General features: G+C 40.2%; 2 protein-coding genes across 6 annotated transcripts in view; one reads left to right on the top strand and one right to left on the bottom strand.

The window, feature by feature from the left end:
• ankrd11 (ankyrin repeat domain 11) overlaps positions 1 to 9,805 on the bottom strand; it is a 137,712-nt gene extending 127,907 nt beyond the window's left edge. For 2 of the 5 annotated variants that reach the window (XM_054770611.1, XM_054770612.1), the window contains exon 1: positions 9,370 to 9,799. The gene's annotated coding sequence lies outside the window, so the exon portion shown is untranslated. Of the gene's footprint in view, positions 1 to 9,369 lie in introns of all 5 variants that reach the window. The other 3 variants (XM_054770609.1, XM_054770608.1, XM_054770610.1) reach the window with 3 other exon arrangements.
• Positions 9,806 to 11,239: 1,434 nt separating this feature from the next.
• On the top strand, positions 11,240 to 20,230 carry spg7 (SPG7 matrix AAA peptidase subunit, paraplegin). The gene is made up of 17 exons (XM_054770587.1): positions 11,240 to 11,569; positions 11,998 to 12,100; positions 12,181 to 12,270; positions 12,432 to 12,673; positions 12,777 to 12,916; positions 12,993 to 13,095; positions 13,168 to 13,293; positions 13,936 to 14,098; positions 15,012 to 15,185; positions 15,269 to 15,393; positions 15,513 to 15,615; positions 16,528 to 16,638; positions 16,728 to 16,843; positions 18,395 to 18,551; positions 18,683 to 18,846; positions 18,946 to 19,023; positions 19,096 to 20,230. Exons 1-17 carry the CDS (start codon positions 11,351 to 11,353, stop codon positions 19,300 to 19,302), a joined length of 2,421 nt encoding a protein of 806 aa, XP_054626562.1. The 5' UTR covers positions 11,240 to 11,350; the 3' UTR covers positions 19,303 to 20,230.

Below are 20,230 nucleotides of genomic sequence, written 5' to 3'. Positions count from 1 at the left end.
ACATCCTCATGTTAAGTATTTATTTTAATAAAACAACTAGACACGCATATTTGGCTTGATTTTGTCTAAACTCACTTTGCTTAAAAAATATCGGGATATATATCGTATATGGGGGGCACCGGCATGACTTCGAGGTGTAAAGGTGGAGCTTCCCAAGCCGTGCAGATAGAAAGAGTGTTTGTGGCGCACAGTGTTAGCATCGATAGAAAGGCTTCGTGTGTATGGCGAGGAGGACATTGCTCCAAGAGATTGCTTCACAACAAACGAAGAATGTTTAGCACTAATAAACCCTGTTGTGATACAAACTGTTTCCCACCTACCCAAAATACTCAGAAGTTAGCCAGGCGCCATCGATTTCTAAATTACTGGGGGAAAACTGGGCAATGATGTATTGCATCAATAAATGTAATGATTTTTGCATTTAATTAACGGACATTTTATCCACTAACCCAAAAAATACACTCTATGCTGGTAAAAATAAATAAATAAATAAATAAATAAATTTGGTACAAAAGGGGGTACTCTGTCTGATGGAGCTCTTCATGACAAGACTGCCAGGTAGCACATAGCTCCAAGTGAGAACCCGCTGAGAAACGCTGGTCATCTTGTCCAATGAATTCAAAAATTGTTCGGTTATTTGCTTAGCATTCTGACGCACATACGGGCAAGTTTTGCCCAACATTGACTATGTTAGCTGCCGCTTGACTGACTGTCGCTGCATTGTGAGCTTTGAAACTCTCTATACTACGTCAAGTGTTTGTTCTTCAAAGGCCATATTAAATTAAAGCTATTTAACGCGTTACCTCTGCGAGATATTTTTCGTGGCTTGTGCTGCAGGATGCAAATTTTACATCACTCTCACCAGTGGCATCTAAGTTCCACACATGAGACATGCTTATTTGGGCCTTACCCAAGACATTAGAGCAAGACACTACACTTCACACTGGGTTCTCCACAGGCTGCAATAGTACAAGCCACAGGTTTTTTTTGTGATCGGCATTTTTTTTCTTTTGTTGTTTGTTTAATGTATTATGTTGTTTGTTCGTTCATTTTATTTAAAAGCTCTTGACAATCCAATTGCAATGTTAAATACGCTTGAGAAATTCAAGTTTATTGCTTTTGGTACGGTGTACTTGCACTTGTACTTGTACTTATTATGCAATATATTATTACATTAATGAAAAAATGGTTTCAAAATAATGTTGACAATAACATCGCTTATCAGCAATAATTTGAGGACAATTATCGTCTAGCAAAATTTGTTATCCTGACAGACCTAGCATTGATCGACATATGCATATGCTTTTCCATGAACATCGTCTGATTCTGATTGGTGGCTGATCGATCAAAGCATCCCCACTGTAAGTATAAAATGTCCAGAAAAGTGGTGACTGGGAGTCACTTCATTTCAAATGTATAATATACACATTTTGGATAATGCACACATATTGGGCACATCCAATATGCTGGAAATACTGCCGATTACATGTTTTTTTATAAGGAAAATGCGAAGCGAACACAGTATTTGTTTATTTTCACAGAACAGAACACAGCCATCATAATGCCATAAGGGGGGACTACAGCAAATGTTTATGTATTTGTCCACCATGTACAGTACATGGCAATGGTTTTGCAGGTGTCTACGTGGTAATTTTGCAGAAAATTTTGCAGTCCCAATAATACTATTCATGTACGTAGCAGCCTTTAATGTTGTCAACTCCAGAGTGAAGAGAGACGGTTATAGTAACATCATTGTTTCACGAAAGCAGCAAACTTGCTGACGATGCGGAGATGCTCCGAAGCCGTTCCAAAATGTATGCACTCGGCGAGGTGTTTTCAGAAAATGCCGGATTCACACATCAAAAGCGGCAGACCAGGTTGACGCAAGGCTCAAACGACTTGCTGATTCGACAAAAACATTTCAATGTCAATCGGGCCCTTGTCAACTAACCCCAGAATATGAATTAAATTATAACCAATTATATGTGTGACAACCTCAGAAGCTACTGTTGTGATGTATATAATACTTGTCAGCGACATTGCTTTCAGCACTCCGAGATTTGAGAAGAGAATGTAGACCTGTCCCAACATTTTAGCATTCACCATTTACATTGCTGTTGCCCCCATCTTTGTTATGAATGTGATTCTATCTTGGAAGGCTAGTAATGATTGCCAAAATAACATATCAAGCCAAAAAAAACAGACACAATTATGGGCTCAGCAACAACTAAACAACTGTGCAAGCTTTCATCAGATGGATGAGAACCACAAAATAACCCGCCAGGTCTGTGAAACCTTTGGAGAAACAGAGACGTGTCCGAGAAGCAAACTTTTCCCTTTGATGTGAACAACTTGATGGTGATGAGAAAAATGCAGGGAAGGGCCAGAACATAAAGACAAGCAAGATGGGTTAAGAACATTGTCCACCAATGGGATGTCTTAAAGCCTAATGTGAGGCTTTGCTATCCCTTAAAGGAAAGCTGCACTTTTTTTGGGCATTTTGCCCATCATCCACAATCCTTACGCGAGACATGAACACGTCTTTCTCTTTTCTGTGCGTTCTAAAGATATAAAAGCAGATAAAGAGACAGATCATTACTGCATGTAATGGGAAAACCTATTCTGCCTCTAAAGCCTTCTGAAAAAGACCCCAAAAAGCGCCAACAATGCTCCATTTACATATAATGTGACGTTCATATAAACCAAGCTACAGCGACATTGTCATTATTGTAAATAACAGTGTTACGTCAATTAAACTATGTTACTGGCACATTGACACTTTGCCACACGACAACGGCTAGCTACTAGCCGGCTAACGACTATCTTCACCACACACTCGCTCAGCTCACCACTACCAAAAAAAAATAAGAATACATACTGGACTTGCCGCTACTGCTGCTGCTTTATTATTTTTGTGTTTGGAAAAGTTAGTCCCAGGTGTAGGCGTTTCTTTCTATGTTGCTAGCTCCAGTAATGCTTAAAAGGACCACAATATGGCAAAATACTGTAAGTATTACATGTTATTATGAATGCACCTTAAAACCTTGCTGGTGGTTTTTGGAGGTGTTTTAATAGCGGTCTTGTAGGCGGCATAGGTGTGTCCCATTACGTGCAGCCATGAGCTGCCTCTTTTTATCTGTTTTTATATCTTTAGAACGCACAGAAAAGAGAAAGACGTGTGGTCACGTTTCACATAAGGATTATGGATGATGGGCAACATTTTTTTTTTAAGTGCAGCTTTCCTTTAGAGTAGCTGCAGAATTGGGGGCCTGCCACTTTGCACCATTTCACGTGCTAAGATGTGCTAAGATGAATTTTTAAGTGCTTCGGTTACCATTAGGGGATCTAATATTGAGTTGATAAATACATGAAAATAACTGAAAACTCAAACAGAAAGATCTGCGTGAGAGACCAGTCATAGTAAGTAAAATAAGGTAGAATAACTAAGCAACTATGCTTGTTTACTAAAAAGGACCACATTCTCAGCACAAGAGGGGGAGGGGAAAGCCTGCAAAGACAGAAGGCAGTCACAGAGTGGGTGCAGAAGTTGGAGCTACCAGTTTCCCTCTCTTTAAACGAACTGTTTGAGGTTTTATGTCACAAAATTTTCCCATGCATGATGCAAAAGGGCTAAAGTATATGGGCTAAAAGGGCGTAGTATATGATATCTGATGAGAATACAAGTATAATATAACAAACCGTGCCAAGTGAGTAAATAAACTAAAAGACATTTTCATGGATCACGGTCAGTGTACTAGATGATAGAATGGTGATAGAAGTTGTAAGGTGGTAGATTGCATGGTTCTTTTGGTTATAATGATCACAAATACTGACAGCAGGTCAGGTATAACTTGCTATTACTTGATGCTTTCACAGACAACTTGCCTAAATTGCTTCAGAGCTCATTAAGTTTTTCATAAATTTCACAAAAAGCTTCACAAAAATGTCAGTGATCTCGATTCACACCAACATGCAATCTCATTTTAAAATAATATTTTAAAATTGTACTTAACAAGTTGCATCACAAACAGATTTTGCCATTTTTCTCAAAAGACTCACGCTGCAATGTTAAAATGACGGCCAACACTTCCTCCTCACTCAGATTGGCGCGCTTGCTGTCATTCCTTAACTCAGGGCAAGAAGGCTCGACTTTTCTTTTGACTTGTCTTTATTACGTGCATGAATGCACTTTGTCGTGAGCGAGCGTGAAACTCATCCCCGGAGAATCACAATTTCAGTGCTAAGCAGGAAAATCGTGACTTACATTTTTTTGCACAACTGTGTAGTCATTATTCACAATATGATTCCTCTTTTAGTTTGGTAAAAAGCTACAAACATTAACCAATATAATTAAATGCACTTGTCTCAAATTGTAAAGCACATTTATTGATTTATTGGTAACAAACTGTGCAACACAGCAAGTGCATTTAGTGTCTACCAAACTAGATCCGTGCAAAGCATTCAGAACAACATGACACTGCAGACTCTGCTTTAGTCAGTTCATGTGATTGTTTACTTTTCTTGTCGTAAGGAAGGCCATGAACACAAGCGTTTTGTGTTTTTGGCAGGGTGAAGCCTGTTTTATGCTTTCCGCATCCGCGAGGCTCTGTGTGGACAAATGACGTCTTTTCGCACCCACGCCCCCTCAGGCGTCCATTTTCATTACATTTTTTCGAACTACGCGGATGAAGACACGTGGGAAAAAAATGGCAGACGAGCAGGAGATCCTCGCTGCTGAACTACAGAAATACGGGCATTTATATGAGGCAGCCTACCCTGACGCACATGAGTTTACGCATAAAGAAACACAGAAAAAAACAGTACTTTTCACTTGCACAAAAAACAGTTGTACTTTGTTTTTTTAGTTGTTTTTCTTGCTGTTCTCACTTTTTGTGCTTTTAAAACAATGACAATTGCACAATATTTTTTTGTACTTGAAAATTGAACTACAACACCGTGTAGTACTTTTTTTTTTTTTTGTCCTTTTCTTTTGCACGGGTTATATACCGGTCTGGCATGTTCTCATCATTGGAAGAATTTACACCGGTATATAAAAATTATCACCCAACCGAAACATTTACATTTACGAATCTGATGGGACTTCCAATTATTTTTTTATTAGGGGCCAACTGTGGCAGGCATTCTCTAAATTACATTTATCACATTTATGCACTGTGCACTATGGCCAACTTCTCTAAACAAGCAATAAAAAGTGTCTTAGTGCTCCGTTCATCGGCTTTAAGCCATACGACTCAAAGTCATCTATCTCCCTTTGAGACCAAAACACTGCATCACTCAGGATGACCAGGTACAGAAAAATGTCATACACAGCCATGTCCACAGGGCAGAAAGAGCAAAAGACAACTCCTGTGAACTTAGGTAAGTTACAGGAGTACAACATCCAGAATGCTGACACACATTGATCAAATGTTTGTACAGCAATCCCCTGCCGTCATTAAGTTTTACTGAAGCTAGCAAAGCAGCATTATTGCAATTTTTATGACTATGTTGTGTAATCTCTGGTGACAACACTCACTAGTGTTTCTTTATTAGGATGGACACAAAATCAAAACGTTCCCCTTTCAGACAGAGCTGCAAAAATGACTGAAAACGCTAATTTGCCTGCCAGGCAAGTACTACTAAGTAACTACTTTCTGTCCTGGTCTTATCCAAAGAGTAAGTTTAAACTCCACTCACAATGGTTGACAATTTGAGGAGTTTGAAACATGATCATTATTATATCTTCCACTACGAGGACGCCCTCAAGTTGATGAATCCTCGCCTCTATGACGACAAATAAACTAAATGTCTTGCAAGTACAGTAATCCCTCGTTTATCATGTTTAATTGGTTCCAGATTCGACCGTGATAAGTGAATTTCCAAGAAGTAGCGTTCCTAATTTATAAATGGAATATTTTCGTAGTTCAAGCATATAAAACCTGTTTATGACCTTCTAAATAGTGTTTTAAACATTATTAGAGCCCTCAAGACATGAAATAACACCCCTATAGGCACCTTTAAACTCATATTATCCAATATAATAAGACATAACAATGGTAAATAAGCCATTTACAACATAACGACGAGTTGTGTGTGTTTAAATGTGTTCTCTACGGAAGCTGAGTGGAGGGCAGACAGAAAGTGATGTCAGGGGTTCAGATTTGAGTTTTAGCTTGGTGTGGGTAACTGCAGCAACAGTAGCCCATGTTTTTCTTAGGAATTTTTAATAGGGATTAATGTGAGATCTTACCATCTAACCCACCCGTGATGAGTGAATTTATGCGAAGTAGGATTCCTTATTTGTAAATGGAATATTTTCGTAATTACAACATATAAAACATATTTACAACCTAAGTACAGGGTTTTTTAACACTATTAGAGCCTTGCCTTATCCACCAATAACATTAATAGAGCATCAACATTTCAACACAAACAGGTTGTTACAGTAACATTACTGACATCCTAGTGACCAGTGTAGAATACTACATACCAACATGTCTTTCAATGCGTTTTTTTGATTGTCTTATATTTCTATTTTAGTTCATGTTGTCATTTTTTAGCTTAAAAATACTTTAAGTCAAAAATAAACAACATTTGCTCAAATATGAATATTTTTTGACTGATAATAGGTCGTATTCAACAACGAAACAGCATGATTTATTAAATAATGTATTTTTGAAAAACCCGTGATAGAGCGAAGCCTCGAATTTCGAACCGCAATGTCGTGACGGACGACTGTACATGTTCATCCGAGGCCACATTTTGAAAGTCATTAGAGGAGAAGCGGCATAGAAAATGGATGGATGGATAGTCCTCCCCATTTCACTCTACCTGTAATGTCGTTATATCAGCAGGTTGCCAATGGTTTATGCTCATGCATCTGATCCTCCACCTCCATACCCTCCGGCAAAGGGTGCCGTGCACCTCCAAAACAATCTAAGCCAGCATCCCAGCAAGACGGACTGTCATTGGTCAGCTTTTAATACATTTTTTGTGTGTAAACAACTAGTACAACCCTCATCCCTCGTCAGCCTATATGATGAATTATGACATCATACCAATAAGTTGTATAACATTTAATGTGTTTTTACAGCTCCAATGAGGTGAGATTACCCGTACTGTGCTGGGTTAGTGTGAGCAAATCAAGTGCTCCTTTTCTGTGACGTGCTGCAAACAGCCTATCGTAACTTCCCCTAAGCTCACTTGTAAACAAACATGGCGTCGACCGTGTGGGACTTCTCGCTGTTTCAGAGGAGTACATTTAGCTAAATGCTCTGCAAACACTCCGCAATGAGGGAAGAAAAACCAACGAGCTTCAAAACAAACCTTATTAGCCACCTGAAACGCCAGCATCGCTAAGACGCCTGGCGCTTGTTCCTATCGCTGCAGCGTTTGAAAAGTGCAAAAAAAAAGTTTGGCAGAGATGACCCGAGGACTAAAGTGATCTGTGATTTAAACATGGAAATGATGGCGCTGGATGACCAGCCCTTTACCATTGTTCAAGATAGCGGCTTTTGTTGGCTACTAAATCCCTTGTACTTCTGAGCCAGTGCTTTTTTTTTATATTTTACTAATTGTCTTATTTGATCAGGACAAATCTACACATACAGTTGGTCAAATCCAACTATGTTTGAGTCAAACTTTGTTTGAAATAATAGATATAAAAAGGTATTATCGGTATTGGGCTTGAGACGCAGGAAGCTATTGGTATTGGCTTGAAAAAAAAAGTGCATCCCTAGTTGTAACATATTGATTATCCAGCTCCAATAACACCCTGTCTCTCTTTAATTGCCATTGTTCACAGGCTAAGAAGAAAGCTAACAAGCTAAAGAGTTGACGAGTGTCATTGTTGCGTTGTGAGTTGACTCACCAGAAAACACTGGTGGCACCACGGAAACATAAACCAGTCTTAAGGGACGGCCCTAATTTGATCATTTGCAAGGGGGCTAAACTAACTGAACATTCAATTAAAATGGACAAAAAAAAGTGTGTGTGAAGCAGCCCTAGACTGTCAACTGACACTGCTATTAGTATGACCATACATTTGTCTACGCTACATCTTTTACTTGCTCTAATTGGAGAAGCTGACATGTCACTTGCCAGTGTAAAACATTGCACAAACGTTCACACACTTGCCTCACAAATGTAATTAGTCCATCATTAAATTCAACTAGCAACTGCAAACATGAAATAATCAAGTGAATTCCTCTCCATTACCAATGGAGTTGCGACAAACCCCAATCATGTGCCAACATGTAAACATAGAAGCACAATGCTATGTTGGAAGTAAAGGCATTTTTACAGCACTTGAACGCTGAGATGTTTTAGTAAGGCCATCTAAACTACAGTGTTAAAAAAACATTCAGAAATGTGCTTGTGTCCCAAATGTAACAGGTGTGTAAATACACGCTAGTGAATTTTAAGAAAACACCCAAAAACAGTCCATCCGACTTTTAAGGTGTAAATTCAACAGAATCTGACGAAAGTGGCAAAAGCTGAGGGGCCTGAGATATGCATCTCTGCATCTGCAATGTTGTCAACACGAACCCAACAAACCACACTTGATATCTTGGTGGAAAACACCACCAGCAGCACTGCAGTGGTTTCCTCGCCATTGCTACTGCACCAAATAGAGCTTGAACACTGCTTGACTGCTCAGCCACGACTCCACTATGTTATGCCTTTCTTTAACACCAGCAACACGGCTGACGTTCAACAGTTATCTAACCATACAAAACATAATTTGACACCTTTCTATGCGTACACAAAGTCACGTTCAGCTTTGATATTTACCCAGAAATGATGTGTGAACCGACACATACCGTGGGCGGATAGCTGTAAGTCACTATGTTCCCATCCAAAACAAGAATGTGACTGTGACTATCAAGTCACGTTAAAAACAGTAAATGTCCTGCATAAGGCCACTACCAAGCAAGCAAATGACTGGGTCAATATCTAATATGCTTCATTTGTATGTCATACCATGCTACCTTGAAAGAATATTGACGAGGGCTGCTGCATGTGGTTGTGCAAGTTCCCATTAAGGCTTATCTCGTAAGAATGCAGCACAAAAACGTAAGCACAAAGAAGGCAACCACACATGATAGCCCCTTTTATTAAACAGAGGTTACAAATAGATTATAGTTAATTCAACAAACATGCTCGGAGTGAAGTGTTACATTGCAACACACCAATTACTGCAAATTGGGTACAATTGTAGCCTTTGTGTGCAAAACATGAGCAAACGTAGACATGAGAAGTTGACCTTTGTTGCTAGCCACAACATAGCAGATTACCACGGAGACAGCAATAGCCAGTTTGTTGTTGATGCCAAGTTAACCATGTGAACAAGGCAAAAAAAGCACTTACCTACGTCTAAATTTCCTTAAAGTGTGAATGGAAGCTTTATTCAACGCCACGGTGTGTTCAGCCAATGCTGGATGTTCCCATTTGTTGCGTTCGTTTTAGCACAAATTGTCCCGGAAACATCCGCATAGACTTGCAGGAACCATGGCAGCTAAAACAGCAGCCCACCACAAACGAGGCTAGCGTTAGCTTTTTAAAACCTTACACGCCAACAAAAAAGACGATAATATATCCACGAAAACACGGTTGCAACGCAGCTAGTTCATCTTCACCTTGGAGTGTGATCCCTTAGCCGTCCATCTGTTTAACGGCAGGTTCACTCGTGTGCAGGAAAGCCATCAAAATATCATATAATGTTGCGTTAAAGTCCTCCGCCAAGCCATTCGAATGCTTTTCAAGCGGCCTTCGACTTCAGAGTGTCGAGGCTCAGGACGGAAACGCTTGGGGGAATGAAAGCCGCGCTGTGATTGGTCGAAAACGTCGCCGCGCACAATGAAATTGTCTCCATTTTGGATCTGGAACGTATCCCTTTCCTGTTGTGATTGCGCAAGAAAAGACCCAACATGGCCGACCAAGCGCAGAGTTTCAGCACCTGAGCCGTGCGGGCTGTTACAAAAGAAGGACCAATCAAAAGAAATGGCGCATAGGCGCTGGGTGCGCTTTTTTTGAAATAGTGTTTGCCTTCAAATCGTGTTTACTTTTTGTTGACATACTGGCGAAGTAGGCTCTTTTAGGAAAACCTAAAATACTTTTATTTCCCTATATTCCTAAATGTTGGGATTCAAGTACATGAAGCACATTGTAAATGTTTAAATTCAAATACCACATATTTTCAGTCAGGAAATGCAGTACAGTATGTTAAAGTGGAAGTGTATTAAACCTATACCATTTGTTGTCTTCGTGACTTAAACTGGGGATTTAATTAATTAAAGATTATCTGTAATACTATTTTGTCACATGTTATATGAGGAATTCGAAAATATGTTTATTCCGTGTTAGCGTTTGCAATAGAAGGTAAAGGAGGGCAGAAGACATCGGGACGTGCTGGTAAAGAAATCTAACGCACTGACAGTCGCGCTAAGACAAAATACAACAAGGTTTCCAAATGGCTGAGGTAAAAGTACTGCGTTCCCATTGGGCCGTTCATATGTCAATCCAAAGATAGGCAACGACCTCATTACGTATTATTGGGTTCTACAAACCACCTGCAGATTGTCATCACAACTAAATATGCGCAATAATGTGTTCCCTTTAGTAAAGATGAGAGTAAAACACATCTTTTTACATTTCTTGGGGCATTTTATGGCTATTATTTGTAATCTTTCTTTTTTTAATCTTATCCAGTGTTGTTTTTGTATTTCTACTCAATGAATACTGATACAAAAGCCGTAATACAAAAAAATGCAGTGCAATGTAAAAGGTCGTCCGTTTTTCCATAAAAACAACAACCAAAAAAGCCCGCCTGGTAGCTTGAATAGTAGCGCATCCTGCTGGAGTAATGCAGCATTACGGTAATATAGTTAACATACAGCGCACACGAGCAATATGCGTGCATTGCTTCCTTGTTTTTATGGAAGTAATCACAATTAATCACAATTCCGCTCTGCTAATCGCACAACTGGTTAAAAAAATGTTTTTTTTTCCAGTTTACTGGTCACATTTTGTGCAGGCTGCGTAAATTGTTGCGCAGCGAGTGGACTCTCGAACGCAACATGACAGAAAAAAAAACTATAATAGATTTAATTGACACAATGTAAATACAAAAACAATTAAATATAAGTATAAAATATTCAGGGTAAGACGAATATTAATTTAAAATTAATTTAAATGCATTCGAATTGTGAATCTTTTTCAACTTCCGGGAAGTGCGTCATGTGGTTGAATAACATTACAAGCTAGTGATAAGTTGTAAATAAACGCTTGAATCCCATAGAAGTAATGAGCACGTCAGTTCATTATTTAGCTAATTGCTGATCGATCGGTTATGGCAGCTTCTTTGTTGCAGCATCGTCTTAGTGTGTGTCGGAAGTATGGTAGAGGTTTAGCGTGGACTTGGTCAAGGCACAACTGTCACATATTAGCCAACAAGTCGACCTCCAGCGACACTGTCCTCAATGTGCTGCTACGATGCAACAGTGCAAGAAAGATGCTTGTTGCAATATCCAAGAGGACTCTAACTGGGCAGCCTCGGAATATAATCCAGGTAAGATATAACTAACTGGGTTAAATTGTTGGGTTGTTTCGTTTAAGACTGGTCTGTGAATTTTACACGTGTAGCCTGCAATGATACCCTGATTTATTGTCACCCCTACTCTTTTTAATAAAAATAAGCATACAAACATCATAACGAAGCTTTAAAATGTAAACCTGCTACAAATTACAAAAGATCCAGAGGTCTTCTCTGGCTATGTGCATGGTTTGTTTTTTCGTATTATGTGTGGTGGCAGTAAAGGCACTCTACAATGTAACACGTTAATTCCAAAAGACAAACATGTGGAAATTATGACACAATGAGGAGTTGATGTTGCAGAGTTGTTGCCTCATTTAAATACACCTGTATATGGGCAGCATTAGTTCTTTATTGTAATTGTATGTTGATAGATAACAAAATGGTTAACGTTTCCATTTCAGCATCTTCTCCGCAGACCGCTGCCTCCTGACATGGTTGGCATCAGCCAAGAGTTAATCAGGAGCAACCTGTTGAAAAATCCTGTTGGCTTGGTAAATTTGCTAGGTAACGTTATTTATTTCGATTAAAATAGTGTGCGAGTGTGTTCCTAATCCAGCGACGTTTAATGGGAAATTTGATTACAGGGGCAACAAACTTCTTCAGTACATCTCAGTCGAAACAAACAGAAAATAAAAGTAATGGGCTGAAAGGAAAAACACCAGAGGAAGATGAAGGTGAGGTTTTACTGTAGTATTCCTCCTACCCATTATTTATCTATATCCTCCATTTATTAGTACACTACACAATGTTTGTTTCTCTGTGTTTTACTTCTTTGCATTTCTATATTTACTTTCCTCCAAAAGTGATTTTTTTCTTTTTTTTTTTTTGTTTACAGAGGAGAAGAAACGACGTGAGCAGAAGGACCAGATGCACCGAGAGCGCCTGCGAATTCTTTTATTTGTAGGGATCATCTCGCTCGTGATAAACTTCATAAACACCAGTGGTGGGAACATCTCGTGGAATGACTTTGTCAATGAGATGTTGGCTAAGGGAGAGGTGTCGCGTGTGCTGGTGGTTCCCGAGAGTGACATTGTCGAAATTTACCTTCACCCTGGGGCAGTTATCTTTGGGAGGCCTGTACGCTGGTTACAATTTTGTATTAACAAACATTGAATAAAATGCTTCTGAATTATTATTATTATTGACTCATATTCCTGAATTTCCTCCGTTTTTGGTGTAGAGGATTGCACTCATGTATCGGATGCAGGTCGCCAACATTGACAAATTTGAGGAGAAACTGAGAGCTGCTGAGGAAGAGCTGAATATCGATACAAAAGACCGGATACCTGTCTCCTACAAACGCACTGGATTCTTCGGAAAGTGAGAGCCTCACCTATTATGTTAATGTGAAAGTAACTTCTTTTATTGGGATGATTGTCATGTTTTTCTTTTGCAGTGCTTTATATGCCCTTGGAATGGCGGCCATCGGCGTGGCTATTCTCTGGTATATCTTTCGTCTGGCGGGCATGGGTGGCAAAGAGGGTGGCTTCAGTGCGTTTGTGAGTGACAACAACTTCATGTGATTGTTGTGTGCGCTACTCCTTCTTCAAACATTGCAATGTTCCGAACAGAATCAGCTAAAGATGGCCAAATTCACCATTGTGGACGGAAAGTCGGGGAAAGGTGTGAGCTTTAAAGATGTCGCAGGCATGCATGAGGCAAAGATGGAAGTGAAAGAATTTGTTGACTACCTCAAGGTATGGTGCATCACTGAGTACCTCCGCCAAGGAGGTTATGTTTTTGGTGGCGTTTATCTGTTTGTTTGTTTGTTTGTGTTCAAAATAACTTGAAAAGTTCTGAATGGATTTGGATGAAATTTTGAGGAATTGTCGGAAATGGGATATACATTTTGGGGGTGACCCTGATCACCATCTGGATCCAGGATTTTTTTTAAAGATTCTTTAACATTGCAAGATAGGACCATTTTCGGCATTTCTGCATAGAACTCCACAAACAAATGGTCAGAGCACTTGGAAAAAAAATACAGGACAAGTTTCCAACAGGTTGAACAAAATGTCAAAGACTGATCCAGATAATGGAATAATTCCTGATACTATGTTCCAGAATATGAAAAAATATGATTCTTTGGAATTTTCATCATAGGAAGACAACAAATGAAGTTATAAACATGCAACTAACATCATTATACTGTATATAGCCAAGACACTGGAATCTGGAGTATGCCAACGGATTTGTTGACTCTTCAAAAGATATGAAGCTACTGTAGATCCAGATGGAAGAAAATGTGATTTTTGTGAATAACTACTGAACTAATATTGATTATTCGTAATACCACTAGTTCATACTCAAATACTGTCTTCATATTATCTGTTATTCAGAATCCTGAACGATACCTCCTTCTGGGAGCAAAGGTTCCAAAGGGGGCACTGCTGCTCGGCCCCCCGGGGTGTGGGAAGACGCTACTGGCAAAAGCTGTCGCCACAGAGGCTCAGGTGCCATTCCTGGCAATGGCAGGTTCAGAATTTGTAGAGGTCATAGGAGGTATGTCTACAGCATACAGATTTTAAAGTGGTACTGATCAAAACATCTTGGTTTTTCTGTAGGTAGTTAACGACTTTAGCCTGGGTTATGTTCCTGTGTCGATGCGCCACCGTACTCTAAACCGGCTCGCTCCTCCCCCTCCAAACCCTCCTTGTTAGCTTGACATGCCCCTCTGAAAAATCTAACCCAGCGTTGCAGCAGACCTTAAAGGCTGTGATTAATCGCCTTGTTTACATTATTCCCTATGTGTCTATGGCAGGGGTTCTCATTTGCCGAAGTGCCATCATTTTTTTCAGCAGACACTGTGAGGATCCGAAATTAATGAGAAAAAAAATCTATATTTTTATGCTTATATGGTAATATAACATAACATAAATTATTATTAAATTCTTGTTTATTATTTAAAACCAAAAATACTTCAATGAAATAAAAAGTAAATAAAATAATTATGTATTTTGTAGTTTAGTCGCTGTTAAAAGTCCAGTTTTCAGTGTTTCTTTGTTGTTGTTTTTTTACAGTTGATAGCCATCATTGTGACGGTCACCTTCTGCTGCTGCTTCATTGTGACTTGTATGCCTCGTTGTTGCCCCCTGCAGAGTAGAGGAAGTACTGCTAAATAAGCACTTCTCTGCAGTAGTTCAACTTAATGGTTTACATTAGTTGGGTGATGTCAAATAAAAAGCTTTGGCCATGCAGGCTGCCAATTGAAGACCACAGCTCTACAGCTTAGTTTTTGTTCTGAAAACAATGTGGTCAGATGATGTAATTACATTTATTTATACCATTTTAAGTCTTCTCCTAACTGCTTTTGGGTCCTTAAAAGTCTGTAGTAGTTGTTAAATAATTGCTTGTATGTATAAAATATCAATGTAAAAGATCAAGCACTGTTTCAGATGTTTTTTTGTGTTTGTAGGTCTCGGTGCTGCCAGGGTGAGGAGCTTGTTCAAGGAGGCTCGTGCCCGTGCTCCCTGCATTGTCTACATTGATGAGATTGATGCTGTAGGGAAGAAGCGCTCCACCAACATGTCAGGCTTTTCCAACACTGAGGAGGAGCAGACCCTCAACCAGCTGCTGGTGGAGATGGACGGTGTGTTCAGCTTGGGCTGTCAGAGCAGTTTGTTGCTAATTCTGGTGCCAGAGGAATGAAGTGGAATGTTTTTTCTGCTTCAGGGATGGGAACAACAGACCATGTGATTGTCCTTGCGTCCACTAACAGAGCAGACATATTGGACAATGCTTTGATGAGACCTGGAAGGTTGGACCGGCATGTTTTCATTGATCTACCAACCTTGCAGGTGCAAACTGCTGGGATTTACCTTAAACACAGCACCATCCTACGCTATTTTGTTCCACTATATGTCAGAAAATGATTATACATTGAGTTTGTGGGTCTAAATTAACGGTTGTTTCCCAGGAGAGGATGGAAATATACGAGCAACATCTGAAGATCTTGAAGCTTACTCAACCAGCAAACTTCTACTCATTGCGTCTCGCGGAACTCACCCCTGGATTCAGTGGTATATTTTTACATGCAAAAAATATTTACCCCACTATGTTCTTAAGCTCTTATTAACTCATTCAATACCAAATACGTATTTATATGCTGTTATAAACCCGAACGCCCGATCCCAAAGCCGTATTTATACGTCTTTATATGTCGTTTTTTTCTGCGAGAGGCAAAAAGAAGTGATGACGCAATTGCACACTTAAAAAAATTTGACTCTTAGAGCAGTTTTAAGCCATAAAAACGGCCACAAGTGGCAAAGTGCATTTGAAAGGCACTCGGCATTAATCTTTTGCATGTAAAAACACACTTGGCAGCAAGGAGGAAGTGGAAGAGCATAGAGGAGTGTAGCGTGCAGAAGGTTACGCATTGTAGGGAATTTTAACGCATGCACACACACACATGCGTGCATACAGTTTAGTTCCAAATGTGAAAATTGTAAATAGTTCATGGTTAAATTGTTATTTTGATGTAAAACATACATTTTTTTGTATTATGTTGTGGTGTACTTGTTTAGATATTTGGGCTGTCACATAAGCTAAAAATTCGTGTCAAAGTGAAAGTTATGCTCGAAATGTGTCTTTTCACAAAAAGCTGTTTTTCCGCGCCCTTTTTTTTTTTTTTTTGTTGGGAACTGATATTTTCCTGAAACTTACATATGTTCTACTATTGATTACTAAAGAACGGAAAAAGGTAGAAACAAACTTTTTTTCTGATGAAAGATGAGTCTAATCTTTCCTTTGGTCGGTTCCATATTTTTATAGCCATAGGACACAATATTCTGGGTGCCTTGAAAAATCATTCAAAATCGTCTGAAATGGCCGGCACTGAAGGGGTTGTCTTTTGAAAAATGGCTGGTATTGAATGAGTTAACGTGTTGTTTGGGTGCGCAATCTTCTCACTCACTATAATTGTGTCTGTACAGGTGCTGACATTGCTAACATATGTAACGAAGCTGCCCTGCATGCTGCCAGAGAGGGGCGCAAGTCCATTGATACTTTGAACTTTGAGTATGCAGTGGAGAGAGTAATAGCAGGTGCACTTCAACCTACGTGGTCCTGTAATTTAGCGAAAATATTTCATTTTATATGACGGTCACATGACGCAAATGTGTGTTTTTTTTAGGAAGTATAAAGAAGAGTAAGATCCTTTCCAAAGAGGAGCGGAGGGTGGTTGCCTTCCACGAATCGGGACATGCTTTAGTCGGGTGGCTGCTTGAGCACACAGAGGCAGTCATGAAGGTAGTGTGACACGCGCGCCAAGTCTTGCAAACATCTGTCATGAATCTGGAAGCATTCAGTGGAATGATGTTCCATTAACATTTCATTAGTGAGCGCCGACTGTTTGCAAGTTACTTTGAAATATGCACTTGAGATCTACTACAATTGAGCTGTAAATGCACCAAAGGATGCCAATAGTCACCGGCTGCTTGGTCCTACAGAAGAAAATAACTGCCAGGCTCTCTTGAGCTGTACGTTTTACCAGCTTTTCGGCCCTAGTCACACTAGAGGTGGAATGAGCCTCTATGCCACTGCATTCGCAAGGTATTCTAACTGCACAGTGAATATTCTTACGGTATTCCAACAGCATTCCAAACATTCTGATCGCATTTGAGGGAGAACCGAAACGGCAAGTGACTTCAAATCCTGCCAGAATGTCTCCAAATGTGCCTGAAATTATGAACTCGAACAAAATGCAGGTCGAATGCACCTCAATTGCTGCTGGAATATATTTAGATATTGAAATAACAGCTGGGACGCACTTCGATTGCGGTTATAATTTTTCGATTGCCACTTGAATGTGCCTCAGATGCGGTCGAAATGTCCCAGTTGCCTCTCGTGGAGAGGGCGGAGGTGCTGCAACCCAAGAAGCCCCTGAAGAGCCAGCTCCTATTCTTGATGATGCACCTTCCGACCAGACTTGGTGCAGCACTCGAATGGCACTTGTATGACATTCGAAATGCTCTCTAAATACAGTTATCCCTCACTTACCACAGTCAACTGGTTCCAAACCTGACCGTGATAAGTGAATTTCCGCGAAGTAGAATTCAATATTAGTTAATGGAATATTTTGGTAGTTTGAGCATATAAAACCTTTTTATGACCTTCTAAATAAGTTTCCCCCCCATTATTCGAGCTCTGTAGACATGAAATAACACACCCATAGTCATCTTCACACTTGTATTACCCAATAAAGCAGACATAATAAGAACTCAGCCATCGTAGACGTAAATAACTAAAATAATAAATAAGATATGTAATCTAGACTCACGCGTTAGCACTGACAGCCCTTGTCGTGGCTCGTCAATGTAACTTTACTGACACGTAGAGACAAGTGTAGAATACTACTCCGCTGCCGCTGTTGGTGGGTAAGGAGTCACTCACGATTCAGAAGACATGCAGTGAACATTCACACAGTCACTCTCGACACTGTTAATCTGCTGCTAGCACTCATTTATTTTCTTAAAGATGCATTTCTTTTTGACTAATAATATAACATATTCAACCATGAAACAAATCATTTATTAACTAATCAACTTTTGAATAACCGCGACTACATTCTGACTGCATTCTAACGGTATTCTTAATATTCCTACTGTGTTCCAACTACATTCAAGTCGAATGTGCAAGAATGATTCGAGACGGGTTCGAAACGTAATTCTTATGAAGTAGTTATTCTCGCCCGAATATGGGGCGAACTTTGACATTTTTTAATTCCGACTGGTTCTGCTTGATTCGTGTTGATTCTGAATAAGTGTGACATGGGCGTACATTATGTGACGTCTGCTTCAGGTGTCCATTGCCCCTCGGACGAATGCAGCCCTTGGATTTGCCCAGATCCTGCCTCGTGATCAGTTCCTGTTCACCAAGGAGCAGCTGTTTGAGCGCATGTGCATGGCCCTGGGAGGAAGAGCTGCAGAAGCCATTACCTTTAACAAGGTTACAACAGGTACACATAATCGACAGCCCTCTGCCGTAATCTTTGTGCACTGTGCTGACACAGATGCATTGTGAGTAGTTTAACAAGGTAATCATCAGATGAAACTTTATTCAAAGTCGTTTGACTCATGGTGTCCCCAGGAGCTCAGGATGATCTGCGTAAGGTGACACGCGTGGCCTACTCTATGGTGAAGCAGTACGGCATGTGTAACAGTGTCGGTCAGGTGTCATTCCCTGAAACAGAGGAGCAGGGTGCTGTCGGGCGTCGGCCTTTCAGCCAAGGACTGCAGCAGCAGATGGATCACGTAAGTTCTAAACTTGTCATTTCTGTTCTGTTCTTAATTACTTTGTGGATTTTACTAGTGCTATTATTTTCAACCATGAGCACATATTTGTACCTTTAGGAGGCTAAGATGTTGATAGCCCGTGCCTACCGTCACACAGAGAAGCTGCTGTTGGACAACAGAGACAAGCTAACAGTGGTAAGTGGTCCCTCCGTCTACATTCATTAAGATGGTTTCCACTGTTTTCATTCTGCTTTAAAATACTGGAAGTTGGCCAGTGCTCTGTTGGAGCGGGAGGTGGTCAACTACGATGACATCGAGGCTTTGCTGGGTCCTCCGCCGCACGGGCCAAAGAAGATGATCGTGCCACAGAGCTGGGTGGAAGCTGAGCGGGACAAGCAAGACTCGGGAGAAGACGAACCACAGCCACCTTCACGCCGACGTGGCGAAGAAGACATGAATCCAGACTTGGTCTGAAGTATGCATCGGATTTCTTTTTTTAGCTGCTGTATTTTGTGATTTGATCAGAGAGGGAGTGCATTCCACCAAACATGACATTGTCATGTCTGGTGAATGTTTGGTGTGCTCTTAATAACATACACTCAAGCAATGTAGTTTGGATGTTCAGACATACAGTCAGTGGAAATACATGTCTGTTCCTGCCAAATGGCGAAAATAGATGTTGAGTAAGTAACTATTGAACATGTCTGAACGACAGGTGAAGGAAAATAAAAACGCTGGTTTTTGCCTGTAGGTTTGTTGGGAAGCTTCACTACTTTTCAACTCATCTTACATGCTAATATGCTTTTTGTGGGGATTGTTCTCCTTTTTTAGAGAACTGCATTTTTACTGTACAGTGTTCCCTCGTTTGTTGTGGGGATACGTTCCCAAAATAGCCTGCAATAAGTCAAATCGGCGAGCCAACTGTACTGTATGTTTACCATCATTATATATGTTTTAGCCTCAGCATACAAGCATTAACATGTCCTCACCTTACTCTGCTTTAAACACATTTTCATGAACAACCTACTTGGTTGGACACAATTATTGACTCAATGACCGTGGCTGTTATGGCTTATTATGTCATTTGGGTGCAGCGCGTTTCGTCGCATTGTGGGGTTTGTCGGGAGGAGGGCTTGTGGCCATGCAGCGTTCAGAGTTGGCTATTAGTCACTGTATTGGCGGCCAGCTGTTGCTCGCCACCAATACAGTAGCTAGTAGCTAGCTAGCAGAAGACTACAAAACTGTAAAATTCTTTTTAAAAAGCACTAAAATTGCATTTTAAAAAATCTGCAAAAAGGTGAACCGTGATGGCGCGAGGGAACACTGTAATGCACAGAGACCTGCATTGTGTGGTTTGCCAATAAAGAGAAGTGCGTTGAATGAAAGAAATGCAGTAGTGGAT

Source organism: Dunckerocampus dactyliophorus, chromosome 3 (assembly GCF_027744805.1).
Source record: "Dunckerocampus dactyliophorus isolate RoL2022-P2 chromosome 3, RoL_Ddac_1.1, whole genome shotgun sequence".
Classification (NCBI taxonomy): domain Eukaryota; kingdom Metazoa; phylum Chordata; class Actinopteri; order Syngnathiformes; family Syngnathidae; genus Dunckerocampus; species Dunckerocampus dactyliophorus.
This window is presented reverse-complemented; position numbering and strand designations above follow the sequence as displayed.

What these genes read in the sequence shown, in the direction of transcription:
- spg7 (XM_054770587.1), top strand. Translation starts at nt 11,351, where the DNA reads ATGGCAGCTTCTTTGTTGCAGCATCGTCTTAGTGTGTGTCGGAAGTAT. An exon ending in ACTCACCCCTGGATTCAGTG is followed by an intron (nt 15,616 to 16,527) that starts GTATATTTTTAC and finishes GTGTCTGTACAG; the next exon opens with GTGCTGACATTGCTAACATA. An exon ending in TGCAGCAGCAGATGGATCAC is followed by an intron (nt 18,847 to 18,945) that starts GTAAGTTCTAAA and finishes TTGTACCTTTAG; the next exon opens with GAGGCTAAGATGTTGATAGC.